At 51.1% G+C, this 15,335-nt stretch overlaps 1 protein-coding gene and 1 long non-coding RNA gene across 3 annotated transcripts in view; one reads left to right on the plus strand and one right to left on the minus strand.

Moving 5' to 3' along the window:
* LOC112545115 (uncharacterized) overlaps positions 1 to 6,323 on the minus strand; it is a 33,576-nt gene extending 27,253 nt beyond the window's left edge. Inside the window, exon 1 of the long non-coding RNA XR_003088540.2 lies at positions 6,052 to 6,323. This is a non-coding gene — a long non-coding RNA (uncharacterized LOC112545115). The remainder of the gene's footprint in view (positions 1 to 6,051) is intronic.
* The window catches only part of SUN2 (Sad1 and UNC84 domain containing 2), a 29,880-nt gene continuing 18,145 nt past the window's right edge, over positions 3,601 to 15,335 (plus strand). The window contains exons 1-10 of one of the 2 annotated variants that reach the window (XM_075936733.1): positions 3,601 to 3,951; positions 5,738 to 5,897; positions 6,903 to 7,093; positions 8,595 to 8,729; positions 9,106 to 9,201; positions 10,175 to 10,268; positions 10,634 to 10,704; positions 13,103 to 13,239; positions 13,771 to 13,980; positions 14,374 to 14,451. In XM_075936733.1, the coding sequence (XP_075792848.1) occupies positions 5,773 to 5,897; positions 6,903 to 7,093; positions 8,595 to 8,729; positions 9,106 to 9,201; positions 10,175 to 10,268; positions 10,634 to 10,704; positions 13,103 to 13,239; positions 13,771 to 13,980; positions 14,374 to 14,451 (1,137 nt within the window). In that variant the 5' untranslated portion in view covers positions 3,601 to 3,951; positions 5,738 to 5,772. Of the gene's footprint in view, positions 3,952 to 4,155; positions 4,357 to 5,737; positions 5,898 to 6,902; positions 7,094 to 8,594; positions 8,730 to 9,105; positions 9,202 to 10,174; positions 10,269 to 10,633; positions 10,705 to 13,102; positions 13,240 to 13,770; positions 13,981 to 14,373; positions 14,452 to 15,335 lie in introns of those variants that run through there. The other variant, XM_075936741.1, reaches the window with a different exon arrangement.

Below are 15,335 nucleotides of genomic sequence, written 5' to 3' on the forward strand. Positions count from 1 at the left end.
GTTAAGTCTGGCAGCCCCTGTTCTCTGCCAAAATGGGGGAAACTTGCCCTTATATACATAATGATGGCATATAAGCGAGAACTAGCAAGACAGAGAAGGGCAGGTTAAATGCTTGCTGAGCTAGGAGGAGTGCTCGTCAGTTTTTCCAGAAGGCTTGGGAAAAGCAAAAAAGGACTTGGAGGGAAAGAGGAGCACTGTTTGGGCATGATTGATTTCTACAGCTGCAGGAGATATTGTAACCAACACTGGCTATGAAGGCACCACCTGACTAGTGAGAAGGATTTGGAGTTAGTGAGAATGAGCCTATTTACACCGGGGCTGAATTTGGTTGTCTCTCTCTGATATTTCATTACATATAAACTGTTCCCAGCACAGTCAGATTCCTGAAAGCAGCAGCAGCACCACAACCTTAGGATGTGGGAACTCCTAAAGTGTCCAGGCCATCAGAGGTGCTTAGTAGGAGTGGAATTAACTCATGCGTTCCTCTCCACTACCACCTATTAGAGAGAGTACAATATCAGAAGGAGAAACTGTCCAGACACAAAAGTGGAGAACTAGAGATCACCAGCTGTTCCCCTGCCCTTGGAATTCCTGAAAACAGGGATTCCAAGTCTGGGACCTCGGGGTTTCCAAAGGAATCTAAGTAGCAGAGTTCTCAAGGATGAATTGTGGTCAGACTGAACTGACTCTGATCCAGCAAAGCACAGATGCATACAAGACATTCCACTGTATTTAAATACTTTGCAGAATAGGGGCTTATATGAGAGAAGAAAGTAAAATCATAAAACAAAATTATTAAGAAAGAGGAAGGATCTTAGGGGAGAAATCAATGGAAACATTAGAAAAAGGTGAAAACTATAGAAATTAGTTGGAGGAGAATGGATTCTTCTATGAGCCTGTAGAAAAGCGACTGAATCAGAAGAAAGAAAAAAGACTAGAAAGACAAAGCAGATATAGAGTCTATTATTTTTACGGTAGAGGAAATTTGTTTCATGCTACATTTTGGATCTGTGGTTTAATGGTGAATTGTCTGCTTGTGTCTTGGCTATGAATGAAAGTGATATTCCTTTCCCAAGCCCCTTTGGATGCTGTACAGCCACCTTCATTTTCTTCCTGAAAATTGGCAGTCAAGTCTAAGAGAAATTGCTATAGCTGACATCACTTCCTGTCATCCTATTTACATATTTCAGGCAGTCTTGAGACTGAAAGGCGAGATGGAAGGTGGAAAAATGGGTTTGTTCCCTATTTTGTGATAAACGCAAAAGGCTCAAAAGGTGTTACCCCCATCCCTGCTTGGTTATTAATACTAGTTTAAGCTACTGTTACTGTCAAGGCTGTTTCTTCCTGTTCTGCTAAAAGATTCATTGGAGGTCTCCAATGTGCAGTGTGATTCTTATCTTCCGTCTCAAAGCTTTGTAACACTCTAGAGAGCTCTTTTGTCATGTTTGGAAATAATCAGTGTGTTGCTTTTTAAACAAAATGTCCTACTTTGCCAATGTTTTCAAAGTCCCCTGTAGCTCTTGCATAGACATGAAAGGTCTCGTTACTCTTTTAAGAGCATGTTGTTGCTCCAATGTCTTTGGTACCAGGAAATTTTGGCCACATGCATACAGCCCAACTACCATTCCCCACCTCAAGGGGCTATAATTCCAAACAGTGTTGTTGGTTGTTTTTTTTTTGCTACATTGTGAACAAAAAAGTCTTAAGCAATCTGCAAAGAGAGAAGGAAAACTCGTCTGCCTGGTAGAATTGGTTCACTAATAATAAGTTGAACCAAACTGTATTGGAAAACTTGGGGGGGATCATAAAATAGTTGCTTAATCCAAGGTGTTGCCTTTTGGGAATGGATTGTTTAATGCAGTCTTCACTGTATTTTGTACCGTGCTGTGATTCTTTTAGTGCTATAGGTGCCATAGAATCTCACTTTGACAAAGCCTTTGTGATCCCTAAGCCCTTTTAAAACTGGGTGTTGGCAAAGTCGGACATGTGTTGTAATAAGGTGTAACACACAAGTGCTGGGAGCTTAAAAACTTGATCTTTGTTAACTGATGTAGATTAGAATTAGAATGATAAAAATCAATACCCTTGTCACATAAATGGGTTGGTATCCATGGACTACAGCTATTGTTGAATGCAAAGTAGAGCTGAAGTTCTGTTTTACGTGGTGTGGTGGGAAATTATGTGAAAAGTGGAAGCTTCTGTTCTGTGTGTACAACATGGCTAACACCGCATGTTCAAAAATCATGAGTCAGGGCCCCAAAATCATTACTTAACTGAAAAATCATGGGATTAAATATAATTGTGAATCTTTTTAATTTATTTTATTATTACTTGTTTTGCTATAACACCTCCAATCTCTTCTACAGACTTCCTGTGTGACCATGGGAAAGTCACTTAGCCTCTATGTGCCTCTGTTTCCCATTTGTACAAAGTATTTGCTTCAGCGCTATCCCTAGTGGGGCCTGGCGCAACTCCCCTCCACCCCCAACTGCAGGCCCTGCCCGTACTCAGCCCCTTCCCCAAGTCCTGCCCCTACCCCACTCCCCCGACCCCATTACATCGCTTGCCCAAAATCCCCCTCCCCCAAGCAATGTGGGCTGGGAATTACTGGGGGACCTGGCATGGGATAGCAGTGGAGCTGGGGCAACCCAGCAACTTGCTCCTCTCCACTGCCCATCTCCCTGAGTGCAGCAAGCTGGGAGATGGGCAGCAGGGAGCAGGCTGCCAGGTCGCTCCAGCTACCACTGCTGTGATGAGTGTAGGGGGCTTTCTCCTTCTGCCACTCTGTGCCAGGCTCCCCGGTATTCTCCTGGGCCCTGTGGGTTCCATTCATAGGATGGTTGAGGCAGCTACCCCAGGGGTAACTTGATGAAACAGAAATTAAAATGACTGAGAGACTTCAGATACTAGTAATGGAGCCATATAAATATCCTAGACAGATATATGGACCTGAACCCCACAGAGCGAAGTGCTGTACAAATAGAAAAACATCGTTCTTGCACCTTCCCCTCAAAATACTTGCACTCTCAGCATCTGTTTGCTTTTGAGCATTTTCAGGCTTATCACTCTAACAAAGACCATAACCACACTTCCATTGGAAAAAAAAAAAGAAAACCGAGTTTCACATCATCACAGGACTCCAGGAGCTGGGGCTTTACAACTCCTCCCCCTCCCCCAACAGAGCAAGGCTCACAATGCAATCAGGAGAGCTGGCAAATTCGGGCTATTGTTACTTAGTCTTGGGGAGAGGCAGCTGCTGTTCCTTTGCTTTTGCTATTATTTGTCCTAGTAGGGGAGCTGGGGTTACAGTCTCTGCGTTCCAGTGCAGCCTGCACAGGAAAACCAAGAAGCCACTGTCAGGCCGGGATGGGGGACAGCTGGTCCCTGGCTACGGCAGGAAATCTTTTGATTCGGAGTCACGGTCATTTGGATTCAAGCCAGGGTGCCGCGGCCTTCCCAGAGTTCCGGGGGCCGATTAGCGGTCGCCTAGCCCGCCCGCCCCTGGCGCTGGGCTTTTCCCCTGCGAGCTGTGCCGCGCCGCGCCCCCTGCTTGCACGGAGCTCGCAGGCTAATGCCCCCCCCGGGCCGAGCGCTGGGGCTTCCCGCCACCCGGGCCAATGGAGCCAGGCGGCGAGAAGGCGGGACCCAGCCGGGGCCTTTGTGTTCGAACCACCCAATGGGGGCGGCGGGCGGCGGGTGAGTGGCAGCCCCAGCCCGGCGGCTACAGCGCGTGGCTGTGACAGCGCCCGGGCCAGGCCGTGTCGCGCGCTGAGAGCCGAGGCAGCCGCTCCCCGCGCGCCCGCCGCTGCTGCTGCTGCTGCTGCTGCTGCGCCCCTGCTGGGCGGGGAGCCGAGGGGACGCGAGCCCGGAGCTGAGCGGGGCTCGGCGCCGCCCCGCTTGAGACACAAAAGGCGGAGGAAGGAGCGACGGCCTGGAGGGCGCCGCAGCCAGGTGACACTGCCCCCCGCGCCCCAGCGGGAGGCCGGGCATCGGGGCATGGTACCTTGCCAGCCGGGGAGCGCAGCGCTGGAGGGGGGGCGGCCGGAGGGGATGTCCCGGGGCGCGGGGACTGGGGGAGACACTGAGAGGAAACAGCAGCCGGGGGTTCCCTATTTACTCTTCCCTGTTTGCAAGTCCCAGCGCTGAGACGCGCTCTGCTCCCCACAGCCAGCCCGAGCGGGGCTGCATCTGGCGCCCAGCTGGGGAGGCTGCAGCTCCTGCCCCCGCCGGAGCAGAGTCCGGCTCCGTCTCCCTGCGCTGGTGCTGGCTGCGCACCCAGGAAGCAGGAGTTAAGCAAGGGCCGTTTCTGCCAAGTGTTCGCTTTGACAAGGGGCCCAGTGTATCTGTCCCACGCGGGTAAGTCAGCAGGCATCCCTGGCGTTAGCCCAGCGCTGAGTGTGGCTGCCAATGCACCCTGTGCTACTGCTGCTGGAGGGGTGATAAGTTCTCTGTCCCCATGTATCTGGAAAGGAGCAGGCTGGGGCAGGCTGTGAAGTGAGGGCAGGAGGCGGCCGGCACAGAAATGTTTGAGCTCTGGCAAGGCCTGGAAAGAGTCTGGGCAGGATGGGTCCCTAGAGTAGGAGTTGCCAGGGCGGGGGCGGGAAGGAGCCTGATATGGAAGCATCTTGTGGCATTTTGCCAGGTCACAAGGTGGGAATGAAAGTTGTTACCGTACTTTGTTCAGTTTAACCCAGCTTTCCTCTCAGTCTCCCCAAGCAAGCCAGTGGGTAATGTGAAGGACTTGTGCCCTTGGGGGTGGGTTCTTAGAGGGAAGAAATTCAAGGGGAAAATGTGCAGCCCTGAAAAGGGTGGAACGTTGTGGTGGATTTGGGCCAAGTATCTGAGTCTATGGCTGTGTCACGTTTTGGCCGGTGTGCTGTGGGAAGGCAGCTATATAGAGACAGATGCCAGGCAGGCACTTCCATGCATGGAGCTTTGCTGAAGTGGGCTTCTTTTTGCAGGACATGTGTTCTTTTTGTATGTCCACGAGACCTCTAGTTCCAGGGAGAGCCAAGTTATTTGGCTCGTGTCATGCTGGAAGAAATAGGCTGGTGTCTGCCTGCTAGTTTGTGTAGAAACTGAGCTCATTTGTTGTGGCAGCCTGGGGCACTGGCAATGGAGGGTATGGGGAAGGCCATAGCTGCAGGTGCCGCACTGGGCCAGTTACTGGTCTGAGTTACAATACTGATGCCCACCTGGCCCCCTAACTCTGCTAGTGGATCTTGGTCCTGACCTATGGCTTTCCTTGCTAAGTTATCTTGGCTTTGGCTGAGCAGAGACTGCTCAGTCATGGTGAACTGTTGGGTGCTGGGGAGAAGTGTCTGGCTAAGATCCACTGAACTCTCCTCACGCTTGGCATGAGGCTGAATTTGAAGCCACGTCTGCAGGGGGGAAAGCCAATGTAATAATCCTGCTGCAACACTCACTCTATTCCACCATCAACCCAGTCTGCTCTGAGGTGCTGCCTTTCAGGCATTGCCTGTTCCCATGGCTCTTGGGGGCTCAGGGATTGTGTTGCCCAAATTCCAGTGACATCTCAGGGAGTGAGGTGGGTGAGTAGGAATTGCATCTCTGCATTCTGAGCATCTCCTAGGGCCCTTCCCCTTCTCAGCCCCACTGCCGGCCATCCCTCCCTCTCCCACATAACAGTGTGCACGTTCCTGAGTCTAGTCCCTGCTCAGCAGCCTGTTACCTCCAAGTTCTCATGCTCCTCCTTCTTTTTCTGTTGCTCTCCCAGGTGCCTTGGTGAGGGGTGACTGAATCTCTTCCGTCATGTCCAGACGCAGCCAGCGCCTAGGGGCCACCCGCTATTACCAGGGTGATGATGATGGCAGCAGCAGTGGTGGCAGTTTGCTACTGGGTGGTCAGGAGTCCTCCTTTAGGGACAGTCCTAACAGGTAACTAGGGTCGGGGTCGGGGGGAACCTGTATACCACACCGGTATCTGCAGTGGGGCTGCGAGATTTGGCCAGAGCCCACCATGGCATGAATTTTCTCTCCTGGACCCCAAGCCAGGTCAGGGGTCATTGGGAGTCTGTCCAGAGCTCCTTACCCCATTCTGTAGGAGGTGAGGGTCTCTGCACTTTTCCTTGACTGGTCAGGGAAGTTCGGCTCCACCCACGGCACTGCATCCACTCGTGGTGAAAGAAGCATCAGCGAAAAGCTACTGCTACTTTCCTGGTTTCACCAGCCGGATTTCCGTGTTGCACACTCGTGCAGCTGACTCTGTGGAGCACACCGGGGGGGTTACCCAATCATCTTTCACCTTATTCCACCCCTGTAGGAGCACAGCGCTTCTGCTGCTTATGCATTTCCTGGCCACTGCCCTTACTCTTGTATCACCGGTGGGGGGGGGGGGGAGGAAAGGGCTGCACTAATTACAGACTGGGGCGTAGGAGCCACCTGTTCACATCACCAGTGCCGATAACACCAACAGTGAAGTTGTCAAGCCTGCGTTGGGAGGCCCCCGCCGTATGGGTTATGGGTTGTCGTCAGAGCATCCTCCCCAACCCTGCAACCTCTCCTTGTCACAGACACCTTCCAGGAAAACCACAGTAGCTAGAGAGGAAGCAGACCGGAAGGAGAAATGGGGGTAGCAGGCAGGGTGTTCTCTAAATGGTGGCAGGGAAGTGCCTGTGATAGGCCTGGTGTGTGTTTGTAGGGAGGGGGCAGGGGACTGCCCTCAACCAGACTCTTATTTTGCAAGGATAGGTGGCAGCAGTGTTTCACTCCAATGACTTTAGCAGTAGTATGAGAGAGAGGAGAGCAGGCAGGGCCCTGGGCCATGTAAAACCTGAGCAGAAGGCTGGTTGGCTCTGGCTTGCCCCTCCCCGCTTCCCCCACGTCACCCTGCACGCTTGCCTGCAGCATTTGATCTCTTGCTCGTTTCCTTGCTTCGGGCAGGACCCTACGGAGGAAATCAAGCAGCATGAAGCGCCTCTCTCCAGCCTCCCATCTGGGACCTAACCCTGCCACCCAGACCTCCTACTACAGCGAGTCTGTGATCAGTGAATCGTACCTGGGTAGTGGCCGGGGTCTTGCAGCTGGGAGCACCGCAGCCTTTGATGACCCACTGGACAGTGACTCCTACTGGGGTGAGTAATGTCTCCCGTCGGTGGCAGCTATATCCTGTCCTGTCAGCAGTGAGACCCCATCTCCTCTCCTTGCAGCGTCTCTGCCTCTCCACCCTCTTGGATGTGGAAGAAGAATAAATTACCTGAATCTTGGGCTTGGTCTCCAAACTGCTTCGCCAGTGGAACTCCAGACCTGCCTTAGCAGGTGCCCTCTTTGCTGGAAGCAGGGGTGCATGAACAGGGAATTGAGTCTTCTGAGCTTCTTTACCCTGGGCTGTGCAGGTTGCTGACTTGAGTCAGTGGTCAGAAAGCCATGCACACTCCATAAACATCCCTTCCCCCGGCCACGGAGCAGCCCTGAGTGAAGGAGCAGCCCCACAGGGGAAGACTGTTGCTCTACTCAGTCAGTCGTGAGAGGGCACCAGGATCAATCCAGTTCAGTTGTCAGGGTAGGAGGTACTGGGGTTGCTGAAAACCCCAGTAAGTTCATAGAGGTAGGTCCCACTAGTGCTGGGAGGGTAATTGGGCACATCCACACCCAGGGCCATCTTTGTGGTTTATGGTGCCCTATGACGAGGTGAGTGGGGGGAGGAAACAGAGGAACGGCCACTCCACGGGATAGGGGCTGCACTTGGGGCTGCTGGGGGAAGTGCAAGAAAGCATAAGCTCAGGAACTGGAGAATGCTGCAGCACCCCCATATTTTATGTGGGTTCCCAGCTGCCACTGGTCCCATGCTCCAGGTCTCACATATGCAGCTGCCTAGGACTAAGGATGTTAAATTTAGATTAATCAACTAATTGAATAGTCGATGCAATTTACATTGACTATTCGATTAGTCGATATGGGTGTCTTCATCTTTGAAATGTTGCAAGAGCCCTGCAGGCTCTTGTTACATTTCAAAGGCAGAAGTGTGGCAGGGAGCACAGGGCCAGTGTGGAACAAGGGCCTCTTGTACATTTCAAAATCAGGGAGCACAGGGGCAGTGGGGGACTGCTTGAGTCCCCAGCTCGCTCTATGTTCCTGCTGCACTTCTGCTTTTGAAATGTAGCAAAAGACCGACTTTTGCTACATTTAAAAGGTGGAAACACTGCCAGTTCCCTGCTGCAACTCTGTTCCCTTTCCCCCCCCATGGAGACATTGCTGGTGGGAATTGGGGGAATTGGCTTTTAAGCTCCCCCCCCTCTTTTCTGCCTGTCTCTGATAGAGGCAGCAAAGTGGGGAGAAGGTGACTAGTCGAGTCACTAGTTGACTATACAATAAGCATATGCTTACGGATAGTCAACTAGTCACATCCATCCCTCCTTAGGACACCACTAAATTTGGGGCACCGGGTGAACCTATGCAGCTACACAGTCTGTGTGTGACTAAAGATGGCTCTGTCCGTACCCTGAATCACCAGCAGTGAATCCTGCTACCTTACAGAATTCTGTCCCCTCCACTGATCCCTCTGTGTGCCTGGGCAGGAGGCACATGGGAGGCTGTTGGCTGGTTTCTCAAGGGGACTGTGTGTTTCCTGGACAGGTGGGGAACTCTCCACGAGGAGGAGAAGAGGCACAGGAGGTACAGACTCCAGTAAAATCAATGGGCTGGCAGAGAGCAAGACTTATGATACCTATGCCTCTTCATCTGGCTACTCTTCTGAGGATGACTATGCTGGTAGGGATTGCTTTGACACCAGGAGCATGAGTCACGAGGTTGTGGGGGGTTTGGGACCTCCCGTCAGAGACGGACTCAGGTCCTGGCTCCATTGCATGGGGTGTGTATAATCTCGTAATCAGGGCAGGTGATCGTCACTCCAGGCTCATCTCAGGCCTGGTTCTGTGGCTGTGGAGAGAGGGGAGTAGAGTTCTACCCTTCCCTCAGGCCTGGCTCCGTAGCTGGGGGAAGAATATTTACCATTCACTCAGTAAGGCTTCAGGCCTTCCTCACTGGATGCCTGAAATCCCACCTGCCGTTCCAAAGCCAGTGAGTGAAGACATGATCTCACTTTTGTGACTCACAGCCTCTCCCTTCCTTCCTTCCTTTACTCCAGGCCGCTCTTCCTTGGACCAGAACAGCACTCGTTCAGGGTTCAGGAATGCTGTCTCACGCGCAGGCTCTTTTCTCTGGCTGGTGGTCACTTCTCCAGGTAAGCATGGAGCTGTCAGTGTTCTCTATAGGCAGCGTTCTCTCATGCACACTGACACCCGCCACCCTGCATGTGCACACACATGCCTTGGTCACTCATCAGGAGGGGATTTTCTCATATGCTGTTTAAAAAAAAAACAAAAAACCATGGATGTAAGAAGCATGTCCATTAAAGGACTGTGAAAATTAATAGAGAGAGGTGTGTGAATGTGGGGGACCTGCGACTGGGGCAGGAATGTGGGCTTTGTCACTGGTCCCAGGGTTGGCATAGCCACATTGCTGAGAGCAAGGCTGCTGTGTGGTGTGTGTGTGTCTGTTTTTGAGTTGGATTAGACTTGTTTATAATTTCTTTAGCATCATTAGTGTGCTTGGTCCATCCAAACCCTAGCTAGAGAACACCTCTACATACCTCAAAGATCATTATAATGACATTTATTTCCATTGGGGTACAGCCCAGAGTCCAATAAATACTATTTATTTGTATTGTGGTTGTGCCTAGAGACCTAAGCCATGGATCTGGGCTTGTTATGTTGTACAAACACATTACTAACAGATGATCCCTGCTCCAAAGAATCACAGCCCAGGACACTTGGTGCAGGACACTCTAAATTAGATGGTACTGCTGGGATAGCTAATGCATTAGGTGAGCAGGGATGCTCAGAACTCCTAGCAGAGCTGATCTCATTCAGTATAATGGACTTCTTTCTTCAGGGAATGAATGCCTCAGGAAAGAAGTGCTTTTAAGGAAAGATGGGCATTTTTCAGTAGGTTTGACAGCATATAAGCACAATGAGGTCCTGGTCCATTATCTTGCGCTCCTAACAGGACTACAACAACAATGGGTCAGTAGCTTTTCGAAAGATCAGGGAGAGGGCAGGAACTCCGGAGAATAGAAACAAGCGTGCTAGCCACAGTGTGAGGAGTGTGTGAAAGAGACATCTGAATGTTCTGATGCCATGTGTGGCTCTTTGCAGGCCGGATGTTTGGACTGTTGTATTGGTGGATCGGAACTGCATGGTACCGCCTCACCACCGCCGCCTCTCTTCTGGATGTCTTTGTCTTAACGAGGTCAGTGTGGATTGGAACAAGAGATGGAGGGAAGCGGGTTGGGGTGGATTTGAACCTGGATCTGGACAGATGGAAGGTGTGGAGGGAGGGGTACAAAGTCCCCACAGGGGAGGAACCCAGTGAGATCTATGTGTGAAGGACCCTGGTAAAGCTGTGAGGACAAGGGTTAGGTTTTTCTTGTGGCCAAAACTGAGCATGGACCCAAGATGGTCTGTTTGGGTTGAGATTCAGGATGTAACTTGCTTCGAGAACTTCCACTTCTTCACTGCCTTGCACTGTCCAGGTGGAGGCAGAAACTCCCTGGGCGAAAGGGCATGCATGGGTAGCTGAACTAATGACTCTTCCTCATCCCCTCTGCTGTCTAGGCGCTATTGGGCTCTGAAGAAACTCCTTCTGTGCCTGTTGCTGCTACTGCTGCTGGCTTCTATTGCTTATGGTGAGTCATTCCAGGCTCCAAAGCTGTTCTCCCTGTTCCCTACCCCCACTTCTGCTCTGGACAGGGTAGCTCTAGGCTCAGGAAGACATCCTGAGTTCTGTGGCAATGAGATGGTCATAGGAGAGCCCACCTCCCTCTGTGCTGTACGTGCGTGTGTACCCAAAGGCTTGCTCCCCAAGGCAGGTTCAAGTGGGCAAGGAACACTTTCACACAGGGTGAGGATGTTGAGAGTTTTGACGGAGCAGTGTTCGGTAAACACTGTGAGATATTCTGACCTCGCATCCTGAATCCCAATCCTCTGATGTGAGGGAATCCAGCTCCAAAGGACCTCTCTTCTCTCCGGAATAAGTGAAACCCAACCCTCCCATTCAGCCTCCCCTTGTAGCTGTTGGCTTTGTGTGTTCCCAACTTGAAGCTTAAAGATAAGAAATAAAGCAAAACTGAATTATTTTAACATTTGAGCCTCCAGGGTGCTTAGAGATAATTTCATTTTGTCAAGAACTGTGAATGACACAGTGAGTGATTAAAATTAAAGACTTTTATTGAATATCAAATGGTTAGTTAAAGTAAACGGACAGTACAGCATGAGCATACTCTGCATTTATGCTCATGTTCTAAGATGAAATAATGCCCCCAGGGTGGTCAATCCCTGGATGAAAGGAATGGGTGTAATCCTTTCTCAGTACCTGGATGGTAGATAAGTGTATCTATGTAAAAAGGCTAGCATGCTAATTTTAGTATCTCCTGTAACAACACTTCATAGTTAATTAGCACTAAGCCTGCCTTTTACCATAGCTGTATTTCCACCACTAAATTAAAATACCTTCTGCTTCCTCTCTGGCTATTTAATATTAGACCGACCTTTAATTTATATCTGCATAAATGCCATATCAGTGACTATTCATATAGATAGCATTTCCCCCTCCCCCCAAAATTATCAACAGTTTTTTGGATTAAAAAAAACACAGGACTAAAACACATTTACAGCATGATGGGGAGCTATGTCCTAACTCAGTTTGTGGAGTACATGTGGAAAGCCACTATGTGTAAGAATTCCAAAGGGGTTAGCCTCTCCAGTTTTTTAAGGGGTCAGCAAATGGAAAAAAAGTTGAAAACCACTGGTGTAACTTCTCTAATTTGTCTCTGAGTGGCCTCATTTTACTTCACTCATATCTTGCCAGGTTTCGCTTGGCTATTGTCAAATATATTTTAGAAGGTAGATATTTTGACTTACTTATGTTTCAGCACATCTTGGTGGGTTACACCCTATTTTAGCAGTCCCAAACTTTATGTTGTGACTAAGGATGTTTAAATTGCAATTAATTAACTAGTCAAGTAGTCATGGAATTTCCACATTCCTCCTTTGAAATGTACAAAGTCCCTGCTGGGGCTCTTGTACATTTCAAAGGAGGAATGTGGAACTTGGGGAAGTCCCTCTGACTCTGGGCTGCACACTGTACCTGCTTTGAAATGTACAAGAGTCCCCATTGGGGGCTCTATTGCATTTCAAAGCCATGGAGCCCAGGGTCAGGGAGGGACTCCCCAGCTGATCTTGGGCTCCGCACAGCAGCGGAACCCGGGGTCAGCTGGGGAGTGACCCCGGGTTCTGGGGAAATGCCTCTGAGAATCCAGCGTCAGCTGGGAGTTCCCAGCTGACCCCGGGTTCTACGTGGCATTTCCCCAGAACCCGGGGTCAGCTGGGAAGTCCCCAGCTGACCCCGGGCTCCTTGGCAGCTGCCCCTTTGAAACGCCAGAGGTGGCATTTTAAAGGGGCAGCCGCAGATCAGCTGTGTGGCGGCTGCCCCTTTGAAACGCTGCCTTGGGGTACTTTAAAGTACCCCTTCTTGCCCCCGGTTTGCTGCCTCTATCTGATAGAGGCAGCAAAGAGGGGGGAACCGACTAGTCGACCAGTCTTTAACATCCTTAGTTGTGACCCCCAGGAATGGACCTGGAGCTGGGACTAGAGCAGAGCTGACAACAAAACAGTGCTGGGTGGTGCTCTCTTCCTGCCCACCTTGAGGGCTGGCATGGGCTCTGCCACACCTCCAGGCACACCCCATAGTTTGGGACAACTGCCCTAGGACACCTGGGTCAGGAGCTGAATTGCATGACTTTGTCCTGGCTTCAGCATAAACTGCATCATCAGGGGGCTCTCTGCTGTCTCTTGTGATGGAGATGGTCATTGCTGCAAAGTGCATGAAAAATAAGGGGTACCTAAATGAGAGGAGCCTGTCTGATGGTCCCTGGGGTGGAGTCACAGGTTTGCTGTTTGCTTTCTGGTCACATCTGTGGGTAGAAGCCTGCCTGGACATTTCTCATGCTCCACCCTTGTGGGCATTTGTGCCACTTCTCCCTCCCCACACACTTTAACCAACCAAGCCCCCTTTTGTGATGCCAGGTGCTTGGTATTTTTACCCTTTTGGATTCCCGATGCTCTACCCTGCCCTGTTTTCTTGGGGAGCAGCAAAGCTTTCACCCCCTGTTGCTGGGAGAGAGGAGGTGCTTGGAGCTAGGGATTCATCTGCATTCTTTCAGGTGAGTGTCAGAGAGATCTGGGGGGTGGGGAGCCCCAGCATTTCTAGTCGCCCCTCCTGTTCCTTAAAATCTCCAGCAGATGTGGCTGAGGGACTTAGTCTGACAACAGCTCTCTCCTGATATCCTGAAAATGAAAGATGGGGGACAAGGGAGATGTCTTAGTGGTTGGGGCTGGCTCATTTCCAACCTGTGTGCATACAGCTCTCTTTGCTAGCCAATCAGATGGGTAGCCCCTGTAATCTGAGATTGATGTGTGTTCCTGCATCACACCGGTAGCCCCAGCTGGGGCATGACAGACGTTTTCCAATGCCCGAGTAGGGGGCTGTCTGTCATACCCCTCAGCAATCCAACCCTGTCAGAATGTGCACACACTACTGCCCCCTGGTGGAGAATGAAGGACATGCGTGACATGCAGAGCTGTCCCCTGCTGGTGGGTTGGCAGAGCTGCAAGGACAGGTGGGCAAAGGTGCCAGTCCTACATTTAGCACAGTGCGTGTGTGTTTGTTCTTTTTGACGCCCTGGCGGTTAAAGGCAGAGCAGCAAATGCTGCCTCGGTTTCAAGCTCTGGAGAAACGCTTCCAGACCCTAGAGGCTGAGGCATCCCGTCTGGAGAAGCTGGCGCTCCAGAGAGGGGCGGCAGCTGGGGGAGGCCTGACACATGAGGCCACCCTGACACTCCTGGAGGGGCTGGTGAGCCGTCGGGAGGCCGCGCTGAGGGAGGACTTGACCCTGCATGTCCAGGTAAGGAAAGTGGAGCCTTCTCCTGGGGAGACCTACTCCACCTACTTCCTTCCCATCCCCCGGCCCTGCTGCTGGGGTGTGGGGAGAGCATAAGGCTGGCGTAGGGCTTGGGGTCAAGGTGGGTGAGTGGTGGGAAGGGCTGCTGGTGGTTCAGTGGTAGGGTTGGGATCAAAGTTAGGTGCTTGAGGGTGGCATAAATATGGGGGCAAGTTATGGGGGTGGGGTTGGGATGGGAGGGTGTTGGGTACAGGGAGTATGGTCTGGGGTGGGTTCTGTGCTGGAGCAGCTGAGGTATGGTTGGTGGATGTGTGAGCAGCAGGGGTGGGGGGAGAGGATAAATTGTGGGTGTGATGTTATATGTGGTGGGGTGTGTGCTGACCTGTCTCCCCACAGAGCGAGCTAGATACCATCCAAGGCCAGTTGCAGAAGGATTTAAACAGGCGCCTGGAGAAGATTACTCAGGCATCCCAGGTAAGCTGGCTTCTCTCTTTAAATTATGCAGATATCAAAAACTGGGAGTGATATAGCCCAGGGACTTTGCCCCTATCCAAGAAGAGGTGTACCGCTTAGGGAAGGAGGTACATTTCACTTTAGTGTCTACAGCTATGGGACTGCAAGCTCATTGATGTCCCATAAGCTAAATGCAGTTGGACTAGATCAGTTGTTGAATAAGGAGACCTCCAAGGAAAACCCAGGTGCTGCAGGAAGTGCTGCTAATGACGTAGCAGCAAGATTTGCTCTCCCCTTAAATTAGCAAGTGTTCTGTGCTGCTGCTGGGAACCTAAAACCCAGGCCCTGGCCTCATACCACTTTTCACAAGCAATGAAGCCTTGGTTCTGAAGAACTTGCATGTTCTTGCAACCACATCCTGCCTACAAGGTGGCAAATGCAAAACATTCAAAAATACTTTTTCATGCCATGTGTAACTAGACTTGGGAACACTCCCGCCACAAGAAGTTGTTGAAGCCAAGACCGTCACAAGATTCCCAGAGATTGGCCATTTATTTTCATAACAAGAACATCCAGAGTTACTTTAATAAGGAACAAAAAATGTAGGGGATGCTAACCTCATGTATCAGCGTTTTGGCCAATCTGAGTATTAAAGACCAGGATGAGACCTAGCGAGAAGGGCAGATTATCCCACACGTACCTACTCTGGGGTTCTTGAACCTTCCCCGGCAATGTCTGGAGCTGACCATTGCCACAGACAGGATACTAAGCTAGGTGGCCCTGAGGCAGGGCCAGATGAACCTTCTGTGGGCTCCAGTGCCTTGATTGTGTTGCTGCCCCAAGGACCTGCCCTTGCTTAGCCTCTTCTCCCCCACAAGGCCCTGCCACCACTAGGGTTGCCAGAT

The sequence above is a fragment of the Pelodiscus sinensis genome, chromosome 1 (assembly GCF_049634645.1).
Source record: "Pelodiscus sinensis isolate JC-2024 chromosome 1, ASM4963464v1, whole genome shotgun sequence".
In the NCBI taxonomy this organism is placed as follows: domain Eukaryota; kingdom Metazoa; phylum Chordata; order Testudines; family Trionychidae; genus Pelodiscus; species Pelodiscus sinensis.